Source organism: Mesoplodon densirostris, chromosome 11, assembly GCF_025265405.1.
Source record: "Mesoplodon densirostris isolate mMesDen1 chromosome 11, mMesDen1 primary haplotype, whole genome shotgun sequence".
In the NCBI taxonomy this organism is placed as follows: domain Eukaryota; kingdom Metazoa; phylum Chordata; class Mammalia; order Artiodactyla; family Ziphiidae; genus Mesoplodon; species Mesoplodon densirostris.
Genome location: NC_082671.1, coordinates 7180990 through 7206902, shown reverse-complemented (window position 1 = coordinate 7206902; position 25913 = coordinate 7180990). Strand labels below are relative to the sequence as shown.

General features: G+C 47.8%; 1 protein-coding gene across 1 annotated transcript in view; it reads left to right on the top strand.

Annotated features, from left to right (window-relative positions):
* ANO2 (anoctamin 2) overlaps window positions 1–25913 on the top strand; it is a 321064-nt gene that overhangs the window by 219647 nt on the left and 75504 nt on the right. Inside the window, exons 16-17 of the mRNA XM_060112253.1 lie at window positions 11494–11568; window positions 21192–21387. Of these exons, the coding sequence (XP_059968236.1) occupies window positions 11494–11568; window positions 21192–21387 (271 nt within the window). The remainder of the gene's footprint in view (window positions 1–11493; window positions 11569–21191; window positions 21388–25913) is intronic.

Genomic DNA, 25913 nt, shown 5'->3' with positions numbered 1-25913 from the left:
GCTCCCTGTCCTCATGGAGCTTCTGTTTCCCTAAAGGAGGCGGAGAGAAGATAAATAAATACATGAGACAACTTCAGATAGTGATAGTGGTGATAGAGAATAATAAGGGCTAGGGGATGGGCAGGGGCCTTGGGGAAGACCTCATTGGAGGGGCGATGCTAGAATTTGAGAACAGAGCAGAGGTCCCAGCTGGGTAAAGGGGTGGAAGAGGAGAAACCTTATCAAGGTCTTGAGCTTGTCATGTTCAGTGAACAGGAGCAAGAAGGAAGCCGGTGTGGCTGGAGTGGAGTAAGAAGGGATTGAATGGTCGGAAATGAGGCTCGAGAGGGGCCAGGGTCCAGGTCATGTCAAGCCTCAGAGGCTACGGCATTGGGTTTAGATGTATTCCAACCCCTGAGTCCATGTTCATTTGGCTTAGGTCTTTGTTGTGTGATGTTCTAGATAAGGTCATAGGTTAAGGCTTCAGGCATATAGTACTCGCACAGGGTGATGATGGCTTTGGCCCAGCCTCCTCCTTTTTCACAAGCAAGGAGGTCCGGAGAGGGGCAATGACTTGGCTGCCCTGCGCTCTCATACGTTGTTAGGGGCAGCCTGTCTGAGGCCCGTTTTTCCACTACCACAATATGAAAGGGGGTCCCCTTCAGAGAGTGAGTGGCGTGGGAGTGTCTGCAGTCTCCGAATCCAGGCTGGGCACACGATAGGACAATTGGGATTGGGGTAAGGGAGGGAGACATGCTCAGCCTAGTACTGGAACCTAGGAAGGCCGAGGCTGCCTTCTGGGAAACAGAAGAAGTGAAACAGCAGGCTGTCTGGGAGGGCAGAGGGAGCAGGGTAAGCAGGCTGGACCTCGGGAGGGGAGGGAGGGAACCAGAGTCTGTGCGTCCGTGTCTGCTAAAATACGAGCAGCGGGAGGAATAAAGAATGTTTTCCATCTGAGCCACAAAGTACACTGCGCTCTGCCCTGGGCTTCATCCATGCCTGTAGCCTTTGGTGCCGTGCCACGTGACCGCCTTGTACCCCTTTGCTAGGATTGCCTCCCTAGGTTGAGGCCCTTCCCAAAAGTCTGTCTCTTATCTCTAGATGACTCTGGGGGTCAGTGACAGGTAAGCCCACAGGGCTGAGGGGTAGGACCTGGAGGTTCTCAGCCCAAGAGTCTGTGTGTGCCTGGGCTGTGAGGACCAACCAACACCATGCCGGGGACTGATATCATGGTGACAGGAGTTGCAGGGGGGCCCAAGGTCAGTGAAGGGGAGGAATGTGCGGTCAAATGCTGGCCTCACTTTTGTGATCAGGCCATGAAGACTTCTGGAGGAGGAGCTATTTTAGGAGAGAGAACTAGAGAGAGAGAGAAGGTGGTGAAGTTGGTGGGATCTCGGTTTCTAGAGTGGGTGCTGTTTGTGACGGGTCTTGAAGACTCACCCAGCAGAGGGAGCATTGAACAGCTCTGTCTGAGGGCAGAGTGGGACCAGGTCACATAGACAGTTATGTGGCTTTGGAACAGGAAGAGTGGCCCCCGGATCTGTGCCGTAGGAAGCGTTGCCCAAATTGAACTTGGGATTTCCATGTCACTTTGACAGGAAACTTCACTTAATGTGTCCCGCTTAGGGCCAGGGCCCGTGGTGGATGAAACAATAATGATGGTGATGGTGACACTAGGTAACAAAAGTGGTGGGTTACCTACACTTGTGTGTAGCTGCCAGGCACCTGTGCCAGGCACAGTTCTGTGCACATTGCCATGTGTCACCTCATTTCATCTTCACGGCAGCAATCTTGTATGGTGGGTACTCTTTTTGATCTCTTTTCTAGGGATGAGGAAATTGAGATGCAGAGAAGTTGGCACCATGCCTGAGGTCACAGAATCAATAAAGCTCAAAAGCTGGGAATCCAGCCCAGGCAGCTGCCTCCAGTCTAGACATTGAGAGGCTCCTGGGGCGCCCCTGGCTCTTCTAACCAGGTTGATGGGATGCCCAGCTCTGGTAAGGAGGAAGAAAAAGGGAATGAGGAGAAGGAGAGAAAGCCAATAAATGAGCAAAGAATTTTTTTCACGAATGCAATTTTATGGTCCCATTTCACAGATGGCTGGCCCCAGCCCTGAACCTCACTATCTTTTTCTTCTTTGTTTTATTTAACATTTGTCTGGTGGGCTCCAGAAATTTATAGCATAACTCCTACCAGTTGATAGCTTTTATTTAGTGAAAGTGGCCCAAATTCCATCTCTGCACTCTTAACACATGCCATCCTGGGAGTGGCTGAATTTATGACATTGGCTGCCCCAATTATTAATCTCCATTTGAAACTGTGCTGAGGGGTCCCCCACACAGAGGGATGCTCTCAGTGGGCCTGAGAAATGAAAATGCATAAAGCTCATTAACCCTGAGACCTGTAGCCACACAGCAGACCACGCTGTGGCCCCTCACCTGCTCCCAGAGCCCAAGAGTCCCTGGGTCTTCCTGGATTCTCGTCTCTGACGGTGTCCCAAGGACCCTCCAGTGGAAAAGTACCTTGTGCTTCTTCTCATCATCCTGTTCTTCCGAGTGTTTCATCCCTTCTCAATCCACCATCCTCCACATCTTCCATGTATTTTTTTTTTTTTTTTGCAGTACGCAGGCCTCTCACTGTTGTGGCCTCTCCCGTTGCAGAGCACAGGCTCCAGACGCGCAGGCTCAGCAGCCATGGCTCACGGGCCCAGCTGCCCCGCGGCATGTGGGATCCTCCCAGACCGGGGCACGAACCCGTGTCCCCTGCATCGGCAGGCGGACTCTCAACCACTGCGCCACCAGGGAAGCCCCTTCCATGTATTTTTGTCTCCTCCAACCAGCCAGGCCCAACTTGATCCATCATGGAGGCATCTGGCACAGAGACTTGGGAGTGGTGCTTAATCAACCTTGAGAGCGTATATTCTTGATAATGACACTGGAACAAGTGACTGCAATTTGACCCTTACTCAGACACAGTTGAACCCGGATCAAGACTTTTCTTCAGTTCTCCACCCAGACCCCATTTTATGTCAGCCTCCCAGTCCTACTCTTCCATGGTACCTGCTCTCATCTGTCATGCAATTTAACCAGCCCTGGTTTACTCACATCATTATGATTTCCCTTAGAAACCCCATCCAGGCACTGCCCACCCTTCCCATCCCCAGTTCTCCATGGTTTTTCCCCTTGACCAGAACAGGGTTTGACTTCACTTACTTCCAGGTTGATAGGAGACCGCCATCTGCTGTAATGATTGGACCCCTTGTCTTAGGAAATCAAGGCAGATGAAGTGTCCCAGAAGACAGGGATGAGGAACTCTCAGATTCCCACCTACCATTGGCCTCAGGAATTCTAATAGTGTCCAGGCCATGCCCTGCTTGCCACAAAAAGGGACAAAGAGGGACCCAGGCGAGGCTGGTTAACTGTCCCCAAGATTGTGTTCAGAGTTGAGGCTCATGAACTGATAGGAGACACACTGATTGCACATTTATTGAGCTTACACTGTGTACCTGCCACTGTGCTTAAGTGGTAGGTATATGGAGATGAATAAAACCTGTCCTCTGCTCTCCTGGAGCTGACAGTCCATGAGGGAGAAAGAAAATCAACAGTTACAGAAAAATGTATAGAGGGTAATGAGGCTGGAGATGTGCAGGGCCTGAACTATGGCATTGGCACTGGGGGTAGAGAGGAGAGGCATGGCAGACGGGGGGCGAGTTGTTGAAGGGGACAGAGAGACTCTGTAGGACTTGAGGCTGGTTGAGGTGAGTGTGTGGGAGGGAGTAGCCCAAGTGCATGCCTCAGTTTCTGGCTTTGTCTGCTCAAAGGTTCAGTTCACTGAGTTAGGGAATATAAAAGGAGAAGAAGGAGGTTTAAGGGGTGAGTTGATTCATTCTTTGGCGACATTTTGAGCTTGGGACATCCCCCTGAAGATGTCCACTAAACAGTTGGACAGATGAGTTGGGAGCTCTGCTGAGAGCTCTGATCCTCAGCACGTGGGTGGTCAATAAACCAGTATTGTAGCCAGGAAGAGGGTATGGCGACGGGGTGTACTAGTACTGAACTCAGCTCAACCCTTTGTTCCCAAAACTTCTTAAGAAAGTAGACTACGGCAGCTCGCTCTCTCCTCCCCTTCCATCCACTTTCCCATTGTTGTTTTTACCCCGATATTCCTTTGAAATCTTCTCACAGGTCACAGATGACCTTCATGGCAAATTCTAATGGGCGCTTCATGGTCTTAACTCACTTGATCTGTTAAGAAAACATGTGTCCACCTCTTGAACCTTCCCTCCCCCAGGCTTTGGTTGGCACTACTCTTCTAGTTTCCTTCCTATGTTGTGGCTACTCATTGGTCCACTTATTTTTTTAGCTGGCAGGGCCCTGAAGAAGCAGCCTCACATAGAAGGCTGGTGAATGCAAGCATGGACTCAGACACGCTAGACTCCAGAGCTGCAACTCATTAGCTTGTGACCAAGTTCCTTAACCTTCCGGAGCTCACGTCCACTGACTATAGAATGGGGATAATATAACTTCAAGGGCTATTGCAAGAACTAAATGAGAGATGTCTCAGACACGTAGCTGATGGTCAGTCACATCATAAGCAACTTAAAGTGGTAGCTCTTACTGTTCTGTGTGCTTATAGGCTGCATGGCAATGCCCAGCGGGAAGGAGAGGGTTTAAGAGTGCGGTTACCACAGTCTGATCCCCTGATCAGCAGTAGCACCAGCACCAGCACCAGCATTGCCTGGAAACTTGTTAGAAATGCAGATTCTCAGGCCCAGTCCAGAGCTACTGGATCGGAATCTCTGAGGGTGGAGCCCGGAAGTTTGTTCTAATGTCTTAAGATGCACGCTAAAGGGTGAGAACACTGGTCTAAGGTAAGAAGGAGTGAAATCCTTGAGCAAAGTATGAGATCCGAAGGAAAGGTGGAGAGACTGTCTGTCAACAGGAGAGGAGGGACATCTCCCCAAGTGAGACAGGAAGATCAGTGAGTTAACCTTCTCCCCTGCCTAAACTCTGCTGCTGTCTACACTCCACCCCCTTGTTACCCTGATCCATTGGATAGTACTGTGTGTTATGATACATTACGACAGCTCAGAGCTTTTGCACCTGGCACTTTCTCTGGAATACCTTCATCTCTCTTTTCATCCTGGAAAACTTTTTTTTAAAATTATTTTTGGCTGCATTGGGTCTTCATTGCTGTGCGTGGGCTTTCTCCAGTTGTGGCAAGCGGGGGCTACTCTTCGTTGTGATGCGTGGGCTTCTCATTGCAGTGGTTTCTCTTGTTGCAGAGCACAGGCTCTAGGTGCACGGGCTCAGTAGTTGTGGCTTGTGGGCTCTAGAACGCAGGCTCAGTAGTTGTGGCGCAGGGGCTTAGTTACTCCACGGCATCTGAGATCTTCCCGGACCAGGGCTTGAACCTGTGTCCCTGCATTGGCAGGCAGATTCTTAACCACTGCCCCACCAGAGAACTCCCCATCCTGGAAAACTCTTATTCTTTAATCACAAGTAAAATGTCTCTTCATCTTTGAAGTCTTCCCTTCTCCCTCTAGGCAGGTAGTTACTCCCTCCTCTGTGTTCCCATGGCATGTGTCATACCATCTCATAATTTGTGTTTGTCTTTCTCAGTTTCTTTCAGTGGTTGGGGCATTCCCTAAGAGCAAAGAATGTGAACTATTCTTCTCCATATCTGCAGTGCCTAGTGCCAGAACACTGCAGGGTACACTTTTGATGTTCCGTGAATTCTTCCTGCATAGAAACAGGAGTAGTAATAAGTCACAGTTTTACAGAACTTACAGTTTTCCCAGTACTGTCACACATGTGATGTACTCATTGAGTGCTCAGTAGGGCAGGTTTACCAGTTGTCTGATTGAAGATGAGATTATGAGGGCACAGAGAAATAAGATAATATGCCCAAGGTTTCTCAGCTAATAAAGAGGTAGAGACAGGGATGAAGCCCTGGTCTTGTATTTCCAAATGCACCATTTTCCCCTCTCCTTGATACTGGCCCCCCAAATATTTGCAGGAACAGAGGCTCAATGTCTGAACGTTCTAATGGAAACCAGAGCCTATCTATTCACAACCCTCCGATTATTAGCTGGAGGGGGTAAGGCAGGTGATGATGATGGTGCTTGGCTTCCTGACCCTTGTAGCCTTCCCCAAAGAAAGAGGACCACGGCTGGTTTCCTTTGAAGCCCAAATCCAGTTCTGTCCCAGGCATGATGCTTCCTGAGCAGTAGGCATTTATCATCTTCATTGTCCTTTACTGAGTTCAGAGCAGTCTGCGTTGGTTTAACATTGGTGTAACTGAGCATCTCTTTTCTACAGCCCTGCTTTAAGTAAATAGAAAATGTTATAAAAATCTGGATTAAAAGCTTGGAGGAACCTGCAGATACTACCCCATCAAGGAGGTGGACTATAACTCCCTACTCCTTAAATGTGGGCTGTCGTACATAGTGACTCCCTTCTGAAGAGTAAAGTGTGAAAAGGGGGGAAAAGAGTAACTTGACAGCAGGGAAACCTGACCAACGCTTACCTCCACCAAGCGATCAAGGTTAACATCATGAGTGACAGGTCATATTCTAGCCTGTCCCTTTGATATGATGAGATGAAAATGATACTTTACCTCTGTGGTCTTCCTCTCCCAAACCCATAACTTCAGTCTAATTAGGGGAAAAACTGCAGACAAGCCCATATTGAAGAACATTCTACAAAATCCTTGACCAGTGCTTCTCAAAAATGACAAGGTCATCAACAACAAGAAAAGTCTGAGAAGACGTCATAGTCTAGAGTTGCCTAAGAAGACTTGGTGGTTAAATATAATGTGGAATCTTGGATGGGACTGGAGCAGAAAGGGGATATTAAATGAAAACTAAGAAAATCCAAATAAAGTGTGAACTTTAATTCATAATTATGTACAAAATTGGTTCATTGGTTGCAAAAAATGTACTCATACTAACATAATAGGAAAACTGGGTGCAGAGTGTGTGTGTGTGTGCATGTGTGTGTGTGTGCGTATATATATAATATATATATACGCACACACACATACATATATGCACACACACACATACTCTGTACCGTCTTTGAAGCTTTTCTGTAAATCTAAAACTATTCTAAAATAGAAAAGTTTATTTAAAGCAAAGAAAGTAGAGGAAGGAATTCTCATATGTTCCTGGTGAAAATGCAAAAATAGCATGGCCATTTTGGAAAACAGTCTGGCGGTTGTTTATAAACCAAATATACACTCAACCCATGATTCAGCATTTCCACTACTTGGTATTTCCCTAAAACCTATACTCACACCAAAACCAGTACAGAAATACTTCCAACAGCTTTCTTCATAATTGCCAACAACTGGAAGCAGTCCAAACATCTGTCAGCCAGGGGTGGTTAAATGAAACATGGCACGTCCATACAGTGAAATAGTACTCAGCCATAAGAAGGAGCAAATTTCTGGGAATGCAGCAGGGGTGAATCCCAAATGCGGTGCACTAAGTGCACTAAGTCAGACTCAGAAGGGTCCATAATGTGTGAATTTACTTCCATGACATTTTGGAAAAGGCAACACCAAAGGGACAGAGAACAGGTCTTGCCAGGAGCTGGAGACTGAGGGAGGTGATGGACCACAAAGAGACATGTGGGCAGTACTGAGGGGTTGATGGTCCTGTATCTTGATTGTGGTCATGGTTACATGACAATACATACGTGTTTATCAAAACTCGCAGAACTGCACACTAATAAAGGTGAATTTTACTACATGTAAATTCATACTTTAATTGAAAAAAATACCAACTCAGGGATGATTGGCCACTTTTCAAGGTTGCCCTCCAAGGGATTTGCCTGAATAGTAGTCTCATCTACTGCGTTTACAGTGATTGCATTTCCAGCCATTCAGTTTGTCAAAAGGACACTTTTGTGGTTTTATGTGAGTGTCGTCATGCTGCTTCCTGTTTGGAGACTCAGAAGTGGGAGGCATAGTCCAGGGACAAGGACACGAGCATGGGCGACAGCTAGGCTCATGGCTTCACAATGGTGAATTAGCTGAGCGCTTCCTGACCACCTGCTTCTGATATAATCGTGAAGCTGATTAGACCTTACTTTTGTGTGATGCCTTAGAGTTGACAAAGCTCTCTCCCAGGCGTTCAACCATGGGACTGCACACGACCTCTGCCACGTCAGTGGGACAAGTGTCATCATCTCTGTGTTAAAAGGAGAGGGAGGGGCTGAGAGTTGTCGCTTACCTGTGTTTGCAGGTGCACTGGCTTGGTCCCTCCCAGTTAGGGTTGGCTAATTAATATAAAATGCATAACAATTTGGTGCAATAGATGTTACCATTTATACGTCCTACAGATAAGGAATATAATTACTTTACAGATGAGGAAATGGAGGTTCTGGGAATTTTCCAAGGTCACTTGACTAGTAAGTATTAGAACCAAGAGTTGAATTCAGAAGTTCTGGTTCCAAGTTCTGCTTTTCTTCTACCATCCCGTAAGCTGGTTATGTGATTTTCACGCAGAGCGTAGTTAACTGGATGGTATTTTGCTACGTATCTGCACGTCTTTCATGTGCCAGTGACTGGAGATTCTAATTAGCTTCTGTTACCAGAGCCAGTTATTATACATAAAGGCCACTTGACTCACAGTCATCTTTCCTAGTAACTTTGGGAGCTTGGAAGGCAGTCTGTTATCTCTGTGTTCTCTCAGCGCTTGTGTTTGGAAAGTGTCTGAATGTAGAACTCTGTGTATGTTGGAAGCTATCACTTCTAGGAAAAAGGGCTTATCGATGTAAACGTGGGTGGAGAGTGATTTTTCAGCAAATACCAGAACATATATATCAAAGTGAGTATTGTTCTTTTAGACAGTTGCTTTGAGAGGACGTCGAATTCAGTTGCTTTTTAGTTATGCCTCATTTTTATGCCAAATAATAACGCCACCTTCCTTACTAGGATTAGCTCTGAAATCCTTCTCTGTGTTTTGTGGGTGGCAGTGGAGCTCCTTCTGGGCAGGGCAGAGACTTCTCCCCTCTGTGTCCTCCACATCCAGCACAGAGCCTGGCCCATCCCAGGCACTCAGACCACGTTTGTTGAGTAGAACAGAACCAAAACTCATTCTCCAGGACAGAGTTGTCACTGTGGGGTAGAGGCTGGTCTGAAGACACCTCATCCTGCTGGGTCCCTGGCCTGAAGAAGGTGGACGACACCTGGCAGGAACCTTAGCCAAAACATCTCAGCCACCTGGCCCCCCAGCTTGGGTAGATCAGTCATCCTCTATGATTATACTTATTTCTGAGCCCATTTCTTCTGGGGCCATGTTTCCTGCTGTCTGCTTGTATTTCCCTTCCCCCCGTTTCTTCCAGGAATGTCCGTCTCGTCCCTGAGGACCACTCTGAGCTTGGTCTCATCCTTACTGACTGCTTGCTTGCCCTTTCCTCTCATTTCACGGACCAAGCACAGGTTTTTTACCTCTCCTTGCCCTGCTCGCCACTCAGGGAGCCCCACTGGGGAGGAACTGGTGACACAGAACCGGTAACTGGAGTTCCCCCTTCCCTCCCCACCGCTGGTATTTCTGAGCACACCTGGTTTGCTGATCTTAAAGGCAGAACCTCTCATCCCCAGGCCAGAGAGCAGGAAAAGAGTCAGAGAGTCATCCGAACCTTAATTGTAGTGAGAGAGGCCTCAGGACAAGCTCCACCACACACCCCTATGATTCTTTTCGTAATCCCTACGGAGTTGTCATCTACCTGCCCATCTTCAGTTTTCCTCATCAGGATCTTAAAGGAAAATACCACTAGTGTGAGTGAAACTAAGAATGAATACCGGAAGAAAAGAGAAAGGCATGCTAGTCCCTTTTGATGTTTGGCCTCCTTTGGAAGACTTGCTTCAGTCCTAATAGAAATAGGTTTTCAGTTCCACCTGGGCATGGTCACGACCTGCAGTGACCTTGTTCTCATTATGTGATAGAAAGTCTGTTGGGCACAGAGTCTGGAGACCTGATCCTATCAGGGTCTAGGAGAAGCTGAGCATCCCTTGTTGACATCACGAGTAAAGGAAAGTGCTCGTTACTGAATGACTGCAGCCTTAACGCTCATGTCCACCCCCATTGAAGCCTGCTCAACCCTGTGCTCAGCTCCAGACACGCCATGAGAGAGACACACCATTCCTTTCCTCAAATGCCCCGCAGGCTCGCTCCCAGGATAACCTGCATTCCCAAACTGGCAAGCTTTTCTGGTGTGTGGGTGTCACCATCTCATTAGACTGGGAGGCCCCCAGGGGCAGTGACCATGTCCACTGTTCTCTGTCTCCCCACTGTGCCTGGCCCTAAGGTTTGCACACAGTGGGCACACAGAGATTTTTAGAAAGAAGCCTTCGAGGCCAAGAAGGCCCTTTGCTTACAGCACAGGCTTTCAAAGACGAGATGGCACCGTTCCTAGAGCTAGATCAGGTGTGTTCTGAAATCGTGGCGAGGAAGGAAGAGAGAAACCGAGCAGGCCCCGGAACTCGCACTTGCGGACTTAGATTCAGACATGCTGCAGAAATGCAGGGGGCCCTACCTTGCCAGCATGGAGGGCTTTGCCATTTTCCTGGCATCCTCCCCAACATGGCTTCAGATGGTCTCCACAGCAACTTTGAATTGATACAGTGTCAGCAGGACACTGTATCAATTATAATTTTAAAGAACTGCAGCTCAGATAAATCAGGTGCCTGGCTAAAATTATGTGGGTATTAATTGGCAGAGGCTTTTACCACTCATCCCTTGTTGGCATCACCCTATCAGATGAGGGTCCTTAGGGGGTGCTGAAGGGGGATGTGGGCAGGGCTATGGTGGTCCCAAGGAGAGCAGCCTTTGGACTGGATCCAGTCTGGTTCTCAGCCAGACTGACAGCAAGGCATCAGCTTAACCTGCGTCTTGAATTGTCTGCATTTGTGACCAGGGGAGAAGAGTTGTTTTGGAGGAAACAGATGACAGCCCATACAGGTTCTTTGAACAATAAGAATTGTGGGTAATTTATACACTTAGGATCTAAGGTCAATGGTTGATGTTTGATTTAAATGATGTTCTGTTTTAGGATGCTGCCCTGTGGCCATTTGTATCTGTCATCTGTCTCTTGTTTTCACCTGCTTCTCATTAAAATAAAAATGAAACATAAAAAACCATCCTGTGCATAAGCCAGGATGGGGGTCACGACTGTGACCACTTTACAGATGAAGAAATAGAAGGTCAGACATTAAGAGACACATCGAAGATTGCACCGCTGATGAGTGGTTGAACTAAAACTTCAGCCCAGCATGAGGCTGAAGTCAAATATTGTCCTCTTCTCACCATAGATTTTCCAGGCTACCTAAAAATCACAAAATTAGGAGGGCTGTTGTTGATGTGTAGGGTAAGGCATCACAGACTAGAAAAATACCTAAATAGAGTGATGAATGATTAATAATATTCACATTTATGGAAAATTGAGAGACATTTTATATCTGTTATTTGTGGCTTCTGATGGTCACTGTTCTCCTGTTTCTCCACAGGATGATGAAGATAAGCTGACCTGGAAAGATCGTCTCCCAGGTTACTTGATGAACTTTGCCTCCATCTTGTTCATGGTAATTTCCTGGTGGAAACAGCTGCTCATGACGTGTGCGTGTGGGTCCTGCTGTGTGATGCTGGGGGTGTTAGCCTGTTATGCTGTGGGGACGGTGAGGGACTAGTGAAGACGAAGCCACAGTCCTTCTAGAGGGACAGCATCTCCCGTGATAGCCAGGCCATTGCTGCTGTTGGTTACCCGAAGCGGGGAAGGTGATTCCCTCAGACAGAACATCAGCCCTGGGAGGGTCAGTGGCCTTCAGTGGCCACAGAAGGGGGCTCTGTCTTCCCAGCCTTGACCACAGATGTTTGAAGATGGAGTTTCCAGGGGTGGGTTGTGAGAAGGTGTCTCCCACATCGCGGCAGATGGAGACCTTGGAAGAAGGTCTTACCTGTGCAGGGAAGGCGGCTGTAGAATGGTGGCAGCCTGTTGGAGCTGCAGGCAGGCTCTCCCTGGTGGCTGGTGGAAAAGAACAGCTTCTGGAAGGCACAGAAGACAGCTGGCTCGGGCTGCGTAAGCCTGATTCTTTAGCCTCCCTGTAGTTTCTGTGTTTATTTCCCTGTCTTCTCCCTGAGAGTTTGGAAGAGCCCTTTGGAGAGACCCAGATGGTCTCCACTGTGTCGGAGAAGGTGAGGAATGGGTCTGTGATTCATATCTGACTTGCTCAGTGAAGTGGTAGTAAGTCATTCCTGGGAGCCACGAGGGGTGAGACAACAGGAGCTGAAGCAAGGAGACCTCGGGAAGGTGAAACTCAGAGGGCTGAGCTCGGGGCACAAAGACACCTGCTCCCTGTCTGTGGGTCGACTCCTTCTAGTATTCAAGAAGGGGACCTCGGTCCTTACAGCATTTCCAAGCAGGACTACACGTTAGTTGTGGGGTTGGGGAGGGATTGCTTATTCCAGAAATTGGGACTGAAATTATAATAATTTTCTGGACCCACTGGCCAGAGGTAATACTGACCCTGGCCTGAGGTTACCATTTCCACTATTATTGCCATTGTGATCATTGAGGATGGGAACCGTGTCCTCATCTCAGAAGTTTAAAAAGTGAAAGATGCATGGGCACCATCTGCTTCAACACTTCTGAAGTGCAGAGGTGCTGGGTGCCTTGCCAGAGCTTAGAAGCCTACACTTGTGATCTCCTCATTGCTTAAGGAGAGTGGAATTTATTCAAGAATATGTGGTGAGTTGCAGTGTGTTAAGCTGGAATGGTATGAAGTTTAATTTAGCACTTCCAAGCCTCCCACAGTATGCATAATGTGGTCCAAGAGTTTATTCATTCATTCAGAAAATATTTCATGGGTGCCAACTATGTGCTTGACACTATTCTTAGGCGTTGGGCATAGAGTAGAAACTAAAATAAAATAATCTGTCCCTTAAGGAGTTGACAGATAACAAATATGTACATAAATAAGAAAACAGATAAGTAAAATAGGCTTCCATCTCCAGCAGTGGTAGGTTAGGATATTTGTAGCATCCCATCTTGCTGAAAGTAGCAAAAAAAATATTGTGGATAAATATATTTTTCAATCTTCTTAAAGCTTGAAGGACTGACAGGATAGTCAGGAATACTAGACTGAACTCTAAAGGAAAATGGGACCAAGGGAACAAATATCTGGGCACTAATGCTGCTTTTGCCTTGAGGACATTTTCCCATCTAGGCACACTTGGGCTTGGGCTTTGGTGGTTTTTATGGGGCAGGGAGGATGGGAATCAGCGGGTATGACTGGCTCAAAGAGAGCTTCTAGCAGGAAGTCCCCACCAAATTAAACTGGAACACCAGAGGGCTACACTCTCAGAATGAAGATGAATAACTAGCCAGCCCCCACCCCCAACTTTGGGACTTCAGAGGAAATTGTTATTTTCTAAGTAGAATAGGGAGAAAAAGGGAAACCAACGCCCTGTCCTCAAGAAGTGGCTATGGGCAGTCCCCATGGTGGATTTACAGCTTGGTTCATCACAGGAGAGGATCGGGAACCTCAAGTTGTGGACTTGGTCTGGAACTAGCAGTGCTCCCAGGTGCCCCGGAGAAGCAAATACAAGTTCTCTCTGGAGGAAGGCAGATTCATGCTAGGCCTCAAGAAATCCCCCAAAAGAATTTTCAAGGGCAACGAAGAGAATACAGCCAATTACTCAAGAAGCTAAAGTGCCTTGAGAAAGAACAGTGAGGACAGCAAAGACTAAAGGTATTGGAAACACCAGTTACAAGTGAAAACATCAAGCTTGAAACATCTGCAAAGAATAAGAAACTATTGAAGAAAATGGCTTAGAAGATTTGAAAACCAACCAGTAAATCTGCTAGAAATAAATAAATACATGAATATGAAATACATATATATGAATATATAATACATTCTACATGTATATGAATGTTGTATGTATTATAATATATATATAATATATATATATATATAAAACAACAAACTAGACACAGCTGAAGAGAATCTGTGAACTGCAGTATAGGTTAGAAGAAATTATCCATAATGCAGCATGGGGAGGCAAAAGGTAAAATATATAGAAGAGAAATTAAGAGATTTGGAAATATTGGTAGAATGAGATTTAACATACATTTCATTGCACTACTGGACAAAGAGGAAAGAGAAAAGTTAATGAATGAAATATAATGACTGATGGTTTCCTAATCTGCTACAGAATTCCAACCCACAGATTGAAGAATCCCTGTGAAACCCAAGCAGAAAAAAATAAAATAAATCTACATCTAGATTCATCATAGTGAAATCATAGACTATATAAGACACAAGAAAAATCTCAAATGCAGTCAGAAAACAAAAGACAAGTTACCTTCAATAAAAAGGCTGTTAGACTGACCATTGATTTCTCATAGCAATTAGAAATGACATGTTATCTTCATGTGCTGAAAAGAAAACAATTACTTATCCAGAATTCTATAACCAGGAAGAATATCATTTAGGAATGTCATGAGGATAAAATAAAGATATTTATAGACAAAACCTGAGAGTTTGCCACCAACTGAATCTTTTACTAAAGGAATTCTAATTATGTGCTTCACATATGACCCCATATGGAAAACCATAGTTTGAAAAAGAAATGAAGAATAATCAAAGTGATAAATCAGTGGGAAAATCTGTGTGAACCTCGACTGTGAAAACAATAATGATGACGCCTTATGGGATTAAAAATAAGGGTAGAATTTAAAATACACACAACACTAATCTGTAAGTTGGGTGGGCAAAAAATAGAACAATAATGTTCTAAGGTCCTTGTCTCCTTGATGATGTATATGGAAGAGCAAAGGCTAGGAAGGGTCAAGACACTCTTGAAGAAGAAGCAGGAGGGATATGGTGCTCCACCAAACAGAAACTTATTATAAAACAATAATAAGTATGACAATGTGGTGGTGGGGTGGAAATAGGGAATTCAACCAATAGAACAAAACAGAAAATCAAGAGTCAGATCCACGCAAGTGACAATGCATATAGGTGCAGAAAAAGTAGACCCCAAAGAATTTCATCATGGGATGTAAAACAGAGAAAAGTCAAGGAGGACTCTGAGGTTTTTATCTTCCAAAGGCTAGAGTTATCCCTAGGAATCCTGGAGTTGCCTGCATGATAGATATAAATCTGGAGTTCAGAGGAGGTGCCCAGTCTGGAGCCCTAATCAGATGGTAGAGATGGTACTTAAAGCCATGAGATTGTATGAGATCCCCAGGGGAGTGAGGAGAGATAGAGAAAAGGTCTGAGGACTGAGTCCCAAGATGCTGTAATGTGAAAATTTGGGAGCACGAGGAAGAGCCAAAAGAGAAGGTTGAAAAGGAAGAGCCAGGGGCGAGGGGAGGGTCCCCGAAGCCAAGAAGGTATTGCAAGGGGAGGGCCATCACTTGTGTCAGATGCCACTGATAGGTCTGGGAGGGAGAGGATTGAAAATAGAAGCTTATCTACTGCCTGAGAGAAGACCGTGTAGCATCATCATGATCACTGTCTACAACAAGTAGACATCACTGTTGACAAACCCTGAAAATGAGGTCATTGGTGGGGTATCTCCTCAATGTTCTAGTTTTTTAAAAATTTCATGGGTGGGGCTTCCCTGGCAGTCCAGTGTATAAGACTCCCTGCTTCCACTACAGGGGGCATGGGTTCGGTCCCTGGTAGGGGAACTAAGATCCCCCATGCCGCATGACGTTACCAAAAAAATAAATCAATATTTTAAAAAAATTCCATGGAGACCTTCTAAAGATAGACTCGAGGGTGGGAAAATTTTTTTGTGTCGTTCAGAGACAATAAATGATTATCTCTTATCTTCCCTTTCACAACCCCGCCTAACTCCAAATCTTGACACCAACAGGAGATTGTGTATCAGAATCAAGAACTCATTGAGGCGTCTCACTCTGCCTGGGGTCCCCCAGCTCTGTGTAGCCAGCAGGTGCTGGGAACTGCGAGTAGAGTGGTAGGAAGGTCACCTCGTGCAGGCAGGTGCTCTGGACTAGTCCTGGCCTAGGCTTGTTGACTAAGATCATCATGACTAGCATTCCTTTCTACTTTCAGAAGTATTCCAGGTTGGGCAATAAATGATATAGTCCCCTACCAATTTGATTTTTTTAAAATCCTTATTTTACACTAACTTTTTCCTATTTTTTTTCACTTTTTAAAAAACCCAGTCTTCTCGAGAAAGGGGCTCGGTATTTCCCTAGAACAAGGTGTGGAATCTGAGATAAAGGAGTCAGGATGGTGTTTATAAAAGAGTGTTTTTTGTTATGGAATTAGTCAAAGGCATCTATGGCAAGGGAACTTGAGTATCCGATATCATTTCCTCCTTCACCCCCCTGTGATGAAACCTTGGCACAAGACGCCAGGACCACGACCATGAGGAGGGTTTTAGCGATGCCAGTCTGTCATCAGTTGGGGATATTTTTCATGGGGTGACAAGAGCCAAGAAGAGCCCAGTGCAGTGTTCATCTTCCTCACCCGTGGGAGAGGCCAGGATGGACAAAGATGCATTTTCTCTTTCTTCTCCAACCCAGTGTGTTGAGCTAAAGTTTCTTTCCTTTTTGAATTAACCCTCTTTTTGTTTCCTTTTTATGTGGGAGGGGATTACCAGAGGCAATGTCCTGCCTCTAGAGCTGGGTGCCTGAGCTTTACTCCCACACCCAAGACAGTCATTGACTTCTGTTTGTATCTCAGGAACCAGCCATCAGAAACCCTCCTCCATCACCTGGATTATCACAGTGATCTCCTAACTCGTCTGCCTGTCGGTTACGCTGTCCCCTGACAGATCATCAGCCTGTTGATCTTTTTCAAATAAGTCACATTACTCATCTGCTCAAAACTCTCTAAAGGCTTCCCATCTCATGAAGTGTAGACGCTGACATCCTTATACCACAGTTCCTCCCCTCCAACACCCATCTTCCACTCCCACTCTCCCCCTTCGCTCACTGCTTCAGCCACCCCCTGCCTGAACCCCCAGATCTCCGATTTCCTCCTTTAGGTCCTTGCTGAAGTGTCACCTTCTCACCTATGCCTTTCCTGACCCCACCCTGTTTTAAGTTGCAACCTATCTCTATGCTCCCATTTTGCTTTATTTGTTTCTAGAGTATTGATCGCACCTGACATACTATCTTTGTTACCTGCTTATGAGTTTGTCTGTCTTTCCCCACCAGAAGGTCAACGCCACGAGGGCAGAAATTTCTGTCTGTTTTGTTCGCTACTGTATCCCTGATACCCAGAACAGTAACTGGCACACAGTAGGGGCTCAAGACATGTTTCATGAATGACTGCATGAGAAAATAAATTAATTAAGCAGGTGCCAGAGACAACTTGGTATGTCAATGATAGAGTTGTTGGGGTGTGTATTTTTTCAAATTGAGCTGCTACTATGGGCTGTGCCCTCAACCGGGCTGCTCTCCCACTGGTTCAGCAGGGGTTGCTCTGCCCTGTGCATTTTACTTGCTCCTGCTTATTCTCTCCTCCAAGCCTGCCCATAGGAAATGGTCCCACCGCTTCTTCTGTGGCGTTTTCTCTGACTAATCCCCCTGCTCTGTGCCTAGAACGTTCTAGAAGCTCCTGAACTGAGGCCCGTCACTCTGTCCAGCTGCTACTAGGCTCATCCTTGCTGTCTGTGTGCCATGGTTTTCTCAGAATGCAAGTCCTGGAAGGTAGGGACCAGACCAGCTCTCTCATAGTGTGAAATTAGGGCTCTGGACTCTGTAGCCTGACTTCCACTGCAATTTGGCTGTGTCCCCAAGTAAAGCGAGGGGATTCAAAGAGCAAGAGCCACAAGAATGTATTGTACAACCCAGGGAATATAGCCAATATTTTGTAATAACTGTAAATGGAAAGTAACTTTTAACAATTGTATATAAAAAAAAAAACCCCACCAAGAACCACAGAGGCCATGATGCAGGCGACCAAGTGCAGGGGGGTGAGATTGCCCAGAGCTGAGGGTCGGCAAGTCTTTACCAAACAGGTTCCACACAGGAGCCACCTCTCTGCACTGGCATGAGGCACAGAGTGTAGTACAAGACCAATCCCCCCTGTTGGCTTAGTTGGGGGACCTGATCACATACATGAAATACACTTATCGCACCACAATAAGTGGTCAGAAAATATTTGTTGAATTTAATAAACAAAATCAATAATACAGCCAAAGTGATGAAAGTAGTACTGGGCTTGGTGCCAAAAGACCTGGGTTCTAATGTCAGGATGGGATTGTCGACCTTGCAGCCATAGAGCAGGGTTCAAATCCTGGATGGCGCTGAATTGCATCTGCAAAAGGCATATCTTGCGTGATTGTTGTAAGGATTCATGCTAGTGCAGATGTGGCTTGAGTCATGAAATCAAGAGCGCACACATGGATTAGCTGTTGTTGATGATGACATTATATGACCATGAGTATATTGGCTTTGCCACATACCACCCGGACCTTGGACCAATCCCATTGCTGCTTCTTGGGCCTCAGTTTCCTTGTATATGAGGTCAAAGGCTGGACCTGGATGATCCCTAAATGCTAAAACTCTTTAATTCCTACAGTGATCTAGGAGGCTAGGGTTGTAGTCTATGCCTTGTGACCTTGAGCAAATCGCTTCGCTTTCCACGCCTGTTTCCACATCTGCAAAATGGTCCTGGGACTGGGTCGGTGCTCTCCAAGCTCTTCTGGCTTGAAAACTGTGAATCTTGAGGTGCTTGTGGGAAACACCAGAGGAGAGGTTCAGACGTGGATTTCTATAATGGGATGGAAAATCAAGGTCACAGAAGTTAGGATGGCAGAGCACAGCATCCGAGGGCTGGGGAGGGGCTGGGGATGGGGAAAGGGCTTCCCGGAGTGAGTGGAGCTGTGCCTCTAGAAGAACAGGAATCTTGTTAACTTGCAGATTCTGAGTCAGTACGTCTAGACTGGTGCTTGCCATTCGGCCTGTTTCTCGAGCTCCCAGCTGAGGCAGCTGGTCCAGATCACACTCTGACCCCAGCTTGGCCTCTCAGAGAAGGAGGATAGAAGCTGATCTTCTCCCCGCCCCCTGAGCCCCAAGGCAAGGGATGTTTCTGGCATCGTTGTCTTCCCCAGTCATCCCCCCACACCCAACCCCAGATAGACACACACACAGTCGCTCTTCGATGCCCTGGCACGCCCCGCATCAATACTTCCATCCCTGACCTCCACTGCAAAAGCGATTTGGGAGGAAAAGAATCTCACCACATTTTCCAGGCCCATACTGTCTGGCAGTGACAATCCCAGAGGACAGGGAAGTGCAGTGTCTGCATTGTTGGAGGGCGGTGATGTCATGTCCAGGTTTCCCCACGTCCATGGTAGTCCTCCCTCCCCGGTCCTGGAGGCTGGGGTTCTGCTGCGCCCACCTGCACCCCCATCAAAGGAGGGGCCTCCCCACAGAGTGTTTTTCCCATCTAACCTCTCCTCCGCCCTGACTGACGCATACGCACACACACACACACGCATACACACACGTACACACACACGCACACACACACACATGCATACACACACGCACATACACACACATGCATACACACACGTACACACACACACGCACACACACCCTCTACCTGGAAGCTGCTGTCATTCTGCCTTTCTTACAGAGGGCTTCTTTTTCTCACCGTGGCCACAAGGCAAGCACTAATGTTTGTGAAGCACATGGGGACACACTGCTGAGGCTGCCACCAGCACCCCCAGAGGTCCGAAGACTTCCATAGAGGGACACATCTGCAGCCCATTTCCCATCACAGCCCACTGGAGTGTCATTCACACTGATTGCAAAGCACTGCCTAGCCAGAGTCCCCTCCCCACGCCTCCCCTTCCCTTTTTTCTAGGGAGGGGACGCCCATCGTCCAGGACAGTGTGTTTTTTCAGAGGAACCTTTCACCTGCCCCGTTCTCTCCCCATGTTTTCCATTTAGTCCTCCACAGCCAGCACCCACCCCCCTTCCCCACCCCCAGAAGAAATGTGACCTGAATCTTTCCTTTCCTGCAGAAAGAATTCTAAGAAAGCAGACTCCGCTGGACAGAAACGCGTTAGAACTTTTTGCCCTGAGCAGGTCGCACACCTTGCCCTTCCCTCTCAGCCCTCTGCCGGGCACTGTCTTCTCCTCACATCCTTGTGCTCCATGGAAATGGTCCTTCCTCCACTGTGGGGGGAGGGGAAAGGGAGCTGGTCTCTGGGAGAGCACCTTATTATTCTTAGGCTCTGGAAAAAGGAAATGGGGCTGGCCCTCGAGGTCAAGGGGCTGGTAAACCTGCCTTCTAAGCATAATGCCAGAGATCGCTGTGCCCGCGAGAAATCTGAGTACTCCCCTGCCAATTACCTGGTAGAGAAATCTTACAGCCATGCTTTATTCACCCTGAGGACTGAGAGTCTAAAAGTCTTGCTCGGGGTTTCTTTCCCTTTTTTCTCCTTTGGGCAGCCTTCCTGCACCCACCCCACCAAGCTCTGACCCTAACCCTTCCCAGCTCAAACATCTTCAAGGGCTCCCTGTTGCCTTTCATCGGAGGCCCAGCTGAAATCCACTAGCTCCACAAACTCTTCCCTGAGCCCCTCTGTACTCAGTCCTGTTCACAACTACACTCTTCATTTGACACGACTACATTATTCACTGTTTATTATTTACTATTTACTCTGGTTGAACTTATTCCCATAGTAGATTGAAAGCTCCCTAATGAAAGAAATCACACCACGTTGTGTCGCACACACTACCACATCCAGCATTTCAGTCGTAGTTTCTCTCTTTTTTTTTTTTTACTTTTTTAGATATTAGTTTTTATAAGACTTCTAAACAGGTTTTACAATTTTTTGTAATTGAATGAAAGACTCTTTAAATTCTGTGGTGCTTTACAATTTTCAAAAGTTTCACACACGTGATTTCATAGAATCCCATAATAACACATTTTTTCCCCCTACCTCTGTATTCCCCACCCCCGATGGTAACCTCAGTTTGTGGGTGTGTGTTATCGGCCATTTGGAATCTGATAAACATGAAAGACATTCTCCCCTGGAAAATGCCCCCCTACCGGGAATTTGCATGAGTTCCGAGGTTGGCGATGCCTCGTTGCCCACCAGTGGACTCCAGATTCATAGCACCCGACGTAGCAGACTCAGGTAATAGGTGGGCAGTAACTACTGTCCTCTGACGTGTGACGACTCTCCCTGTTTTCCCGAACAGGTCGCCTTGACGTTCTCCACTGTCTTCGGGGTCATCGTCTATCGCATCACAACTGCTGCTGCTCTGTCACTCAACAAGACCACACGCTCCAACGTCCGGGTGACCGTGACGGCCACGGCGGTCATCATCAACCTCGTGGTCATCCTCATCCTGGATGAGATTTACGGCGCCGTGGCCAAGTGGCTCACCAAAATCGGTACCGTGTCACCACATTGCATGTTTGCCCCAGGCCCCCTTGAGGTGGTCAGTTCAGTGTGTGCAGGGTTTGTGGTGCCAATGACCCAACATAAAAAAAAGGAAGTCCAGTGCACTTGGAGAAATGAGGAGGTGCAGGGTGTGTCCTTGTAGGACCTCCACCCTGGCAGGAATCCTTCCTGGAACATTCTCGATCAATAGCCCAGGTTGATGGCCTTGTTATCCCCCAAGATTTATCATGGGGTCAGTTCTTTTTAGCTCAGCCTAGAAGCAAGAGGTGTTCAACACTTTCTGCTAAAAAAAGGTAGAGTTTCAGTTCTCCTCATTTTCCCAGCAGTGTTTATAAAGTTGGGAAAGCCTCTTGACACTTGAGCCCAAGAGGGTCTTATCTATCCCCATGTCAGAGGTCCCAACAAATCCACGCATTCCCCAGGCCCTGAGCGGACTTCAGAGAGGTGTATCAGGCTTCCCAAGCTTCCAGCCAGTGAGAAAAATGCAGTGGCCTCAATATGCAGGCGTGTCATTTGGCCACAGGCTGCTGTTGCTTGAGCACCACTTTCTGGCACTTGTGCTTCTTAGACGTCGGGGTGGAGGGCGAGACCCTTTCCTCACTGCCTTTATCCTGGGTGGCCTGGAGACATCTCTTTCCCTCGCTGAATCCAGGGACCAGCAGTCTCAGCCTCTCACTCACCTCCGGGGAGTTGAATTAATGATGGGATGTCTTTACTGTACTAACCAGTTGGAAGCGGACACTTGACAGGGTAACCCCTCTTCAAGAGAGCCTTTCCTGGAGGCTCAGAGAATCAGGAAAGGTTTCACTAATGCCAGTGACTCTTTCAGTGCCTTCCCTGGCGTGGCTGCTACTCACGGTGGGCACTGACTTTGGTTTCTATGTGGATGTAGGCGATTTACCATCTGGCCGTTCTGCTGTCTTTGGGCATGTTCATGTTTATATAGAAGTGTTATCTGTGTTCCTTCATACGTTTCTTAAGAAAAGTGAGCAGAGAATTCCACTTCAGTGTGTTTGCTGGGATACAGGATTCCATGGAAGCACTTAGGACGAGCATCCCACACCCCTGGGGGCTCAGGAGCGGCTCCGGGTGAAGGCATCCAGTGAGAGAGCTTGGAAATAAGTGGACGTGGATGTCAGACATGTGCGTGGGGAGGAGGGTCCGGGCAGGAGGAGGGGAGGGCTCCCGGCAGAGGAAACAGAATGAGAAATCCGTCACTGAAGGGTGGAATCTGACCCATCAGGCTCAGGAAAGGCGCAGGGAGAAGTAGAGTGTGGGCTGGGCTGGTACGATGGGTACAAGTGGGGCGTCTAAATTCCAGGGAGCCAAAGGAGCAGCTCAGCAGGTGGAAGAGAACACAAAGCATGTCCAGGATGCCCGGGGAGCCCATGCGGTGGTGCTCAAGGGTCCTGGCATGACCAGGGCACAGCATGGGGGGGAACTGGGCCTGGGGAGTTGGCTGAGCCCAGATATTTTGGTGGAGGACCTGAATGTCAGGCTGAGGACTCTGCTTATTTTCACAGACAGTGGAAAAGTATTTGCTGAAGTTCAAAGGGTATCCAGTAAAGAGTACCATCTTACTGGCCTGATTACTGAACCAGCTGAGAAGTAAGGCAAAGGCAGGTGGAGACAAAAGCTGAGATTTCACCCTTAAAGCTGAAAAAGGCTGCATTGGAGGAAGCAACTTAGCAGGAGAGCCAAATAGGCTTCCTAATCCAGAGTCCAGACAGACTGGCCTCCCCGTGGCAGGCAGCAGTGGGCAGGGCAGCCCTGCAGTTGTTAGGACATTGGAGGGGGTGGGGCACGGGACTCAGAAGAGCCCCTCCTGCAGGCGTTTGCTTCCCCCAGAAGGACAGAGCAGATGCCAGTGTTACCTTCCACACCGACCAATGGGCTAAGCTCTTCCTCTTCTCTCACCCGGGAGGAGAAAGGAGTGAGATGGGAAGACAAAGCAGGGAATCACAACTAATCACACTCCCTTCACATGGGGGAAAAGGCAGGAGTGCAAAGAAATGTCCTCCATCCCCTGAACAGCTCCCAACCCGACACCACTGTGGGTTTTTTTTTTTTTTAACATCTCTATTGGAGTATAATTGCTTTACAATGGTGTGTTGGTTTCTGCTTGATAACAAAGTGAATCAGCTATACGTATACATATATCCCCGTATCTCCTCCCTCCTGCGTCTCCCTCTCACCCTCCTTATCCCACCCCTCTAGGTGGACACAAAGCACTGAGCTGATCTCCCTGTGCTATGCAGCTGCTTCCCACTAGCTATCTATTTTACACTTGATAGTATATATAAATCCATGCCACTCTCTCACTTCGTCCCAGCTTCCTCTCCCCGTCCCCATGCCCTCAAGTTCATTCTCTACGCTGTGGGGTTTGAAGAGCATGATGGGGTGGTGGGAACTGTTTGCCAAATGACTCCAGCAGGATGCCACAGAGTGGAGGGAGGCGGGGGATCTAAAGGAGACTGTTGAGTGTGTGGGCAGGAAGTAGGGAGAAAGGAACCGGAAATCAGTGATGATGCAGAAACATCTTCTTGTTGTCCATCTGTGTTACATTATTCACTTATCTTGCACAGCTCCAGACAGTGTTAAAGATCCAAGATAGAGTGTCGACAATCAAAAACTCATTAACAAGTATTTAGTGAGTCCCTCCCACATACAAGGCTAGGCAGGTTCTCTGTCTTGGCCATGAAACCCTTTCCACACTATGAAGCTGAATCCACTGTTTCTAACAGCTCTCCCTTCCTCACCCAAAAGTTCAGACTCCTCCAAGCGGTTAAGCCGATGTCCCGTGGTCCATACGAAAGTCTGCGCGCCGGAAAGGAGGTGAAATTCTAACAAGTGCATTTTGTTCTTTGTGGCCGCGATACTCACTCATGAAGCATTTTTATCTTAAAAACGAATTTGATTATCCCATTTCATCTTCACAGACTGTGTGTGGTCAGCAAGGGAATTATTCCACCCTCATTTGACTAAGGTTCAAACTCAGATCCTGCCCCTAAAACACCAATGTCTTTTGTGCAGTTTTGATGTGCATTTCTCACTGTCTGGATTGGTGTATTAGTCTCTACCCTGGACCTCACGTGGGCATTGCTTGGGTTGTTGCTCTTGTCTGTCTCAGACTGGATGTTTCCAGAGGGCTCAGAAGGTGTGGTGTATTATGGAAGGACCACGGAGTTGGGGAGTCCAGTGGGGAGAGCCATGAATTCCAGCCCCGGCTCCTCCTCCCTCCCCCACCATCTGTGTGGTGTTGGGTGAACAGGGAACTTGGCTGGACCGTTTCATTGATGCTTCCTTCATCGTTGGCCTCCTGTCTGCTGATCATCACGCCCATCTAGACTGTTGTCAGAGCCTAATGACTGACTATGCCCTCGTCTTCAGCCTCTTCCCGGGGCCCTCAGTCTGGGAAACCCCACCCAATCAGCCTTTCTCAAAGAGTGCACTGGGGATTCATTCCTCCCAGTCGGGCCCCACAGAGAGCTTCCTTGCACCCTTAAGTCAGATCCAAACTAGCATCTGAGAGGCTCTCAACCACCTTCTTCCCAGTGTCTGCTTCCATCCCCTCCGACCACTTAACTCACAGTCACCCCCCATCACCCTGCACCTCGCTCAGGCTGCAGTAACCCTCAGTGACCCTCCCCTTAAAGGACCTCTCGAGGTTGCCTTCCTTGTGAATTTTTTTCTGGACACTCAGCCCTCAGTGGGTTTCCTCCACCCACTTCTGGGCTCCACGGGCACAGACTCCTTGGTTCATCCCTCTGGTGTCGTTTGAGCGTCTGCTTTGTGCCAGGCTCCATTCTGGGAACACAGGTAAAGAGGAAAGGCACGGTCCCTGCTCCAGCTGTCCTGACACTGCAGTCGGGGAAGGATGCACAGTAGACGGGGACATTACACAGAGGGCGAGAGAGAAAAACAGGGCGATGTGGTGGTGGCTTGGGGCTCTGTACTTTGCACGAGGAGGTGGCGAAAGGACTGTCCAGGTGGTAACGTTGTGGCTGAACCCTGAGTGGGGCGGAAGGAGATCTAGAGGGAAGGCTCTAGAAATAGGCTGCAGCACAGCAGAGGCAGAGGCGAAGGCACAGAACAGCTAAGGCAAAAGCACGGGCTTAGAAACCAGCAAGGTGTCCAGAAGCTTGGGGTGCTTCCCAAGCAGATAAGGACCTGCTTCACTCCCTGGAAGTTTGTCACATACCGTCTGATATCATTCCCGGATTTCCCACTCTTAGACCAGACGAGGACTTAATCTTAGAATCTCATTGCCATACCACGAAGGTGTTTATTGGTTCTCGCTCGCACTGCGTGGTTGGGGTGACAGGGCAGGGTCTCTGCTTCACGCAGTTGCCGAGGACCCGGACCCATGGAGGCCACGTGGGCACCGTCTTAGGGACAGAGTGCCGGAGGGTCACGTCGAGGCTGTCACAGAGGCATCGTTCATCACCTCTGCCCATAGCATGCCAGCTAGAAGCAGCCTGATCAGCAAGAGGTTGGAAACGCGTGGAAGCTCGTG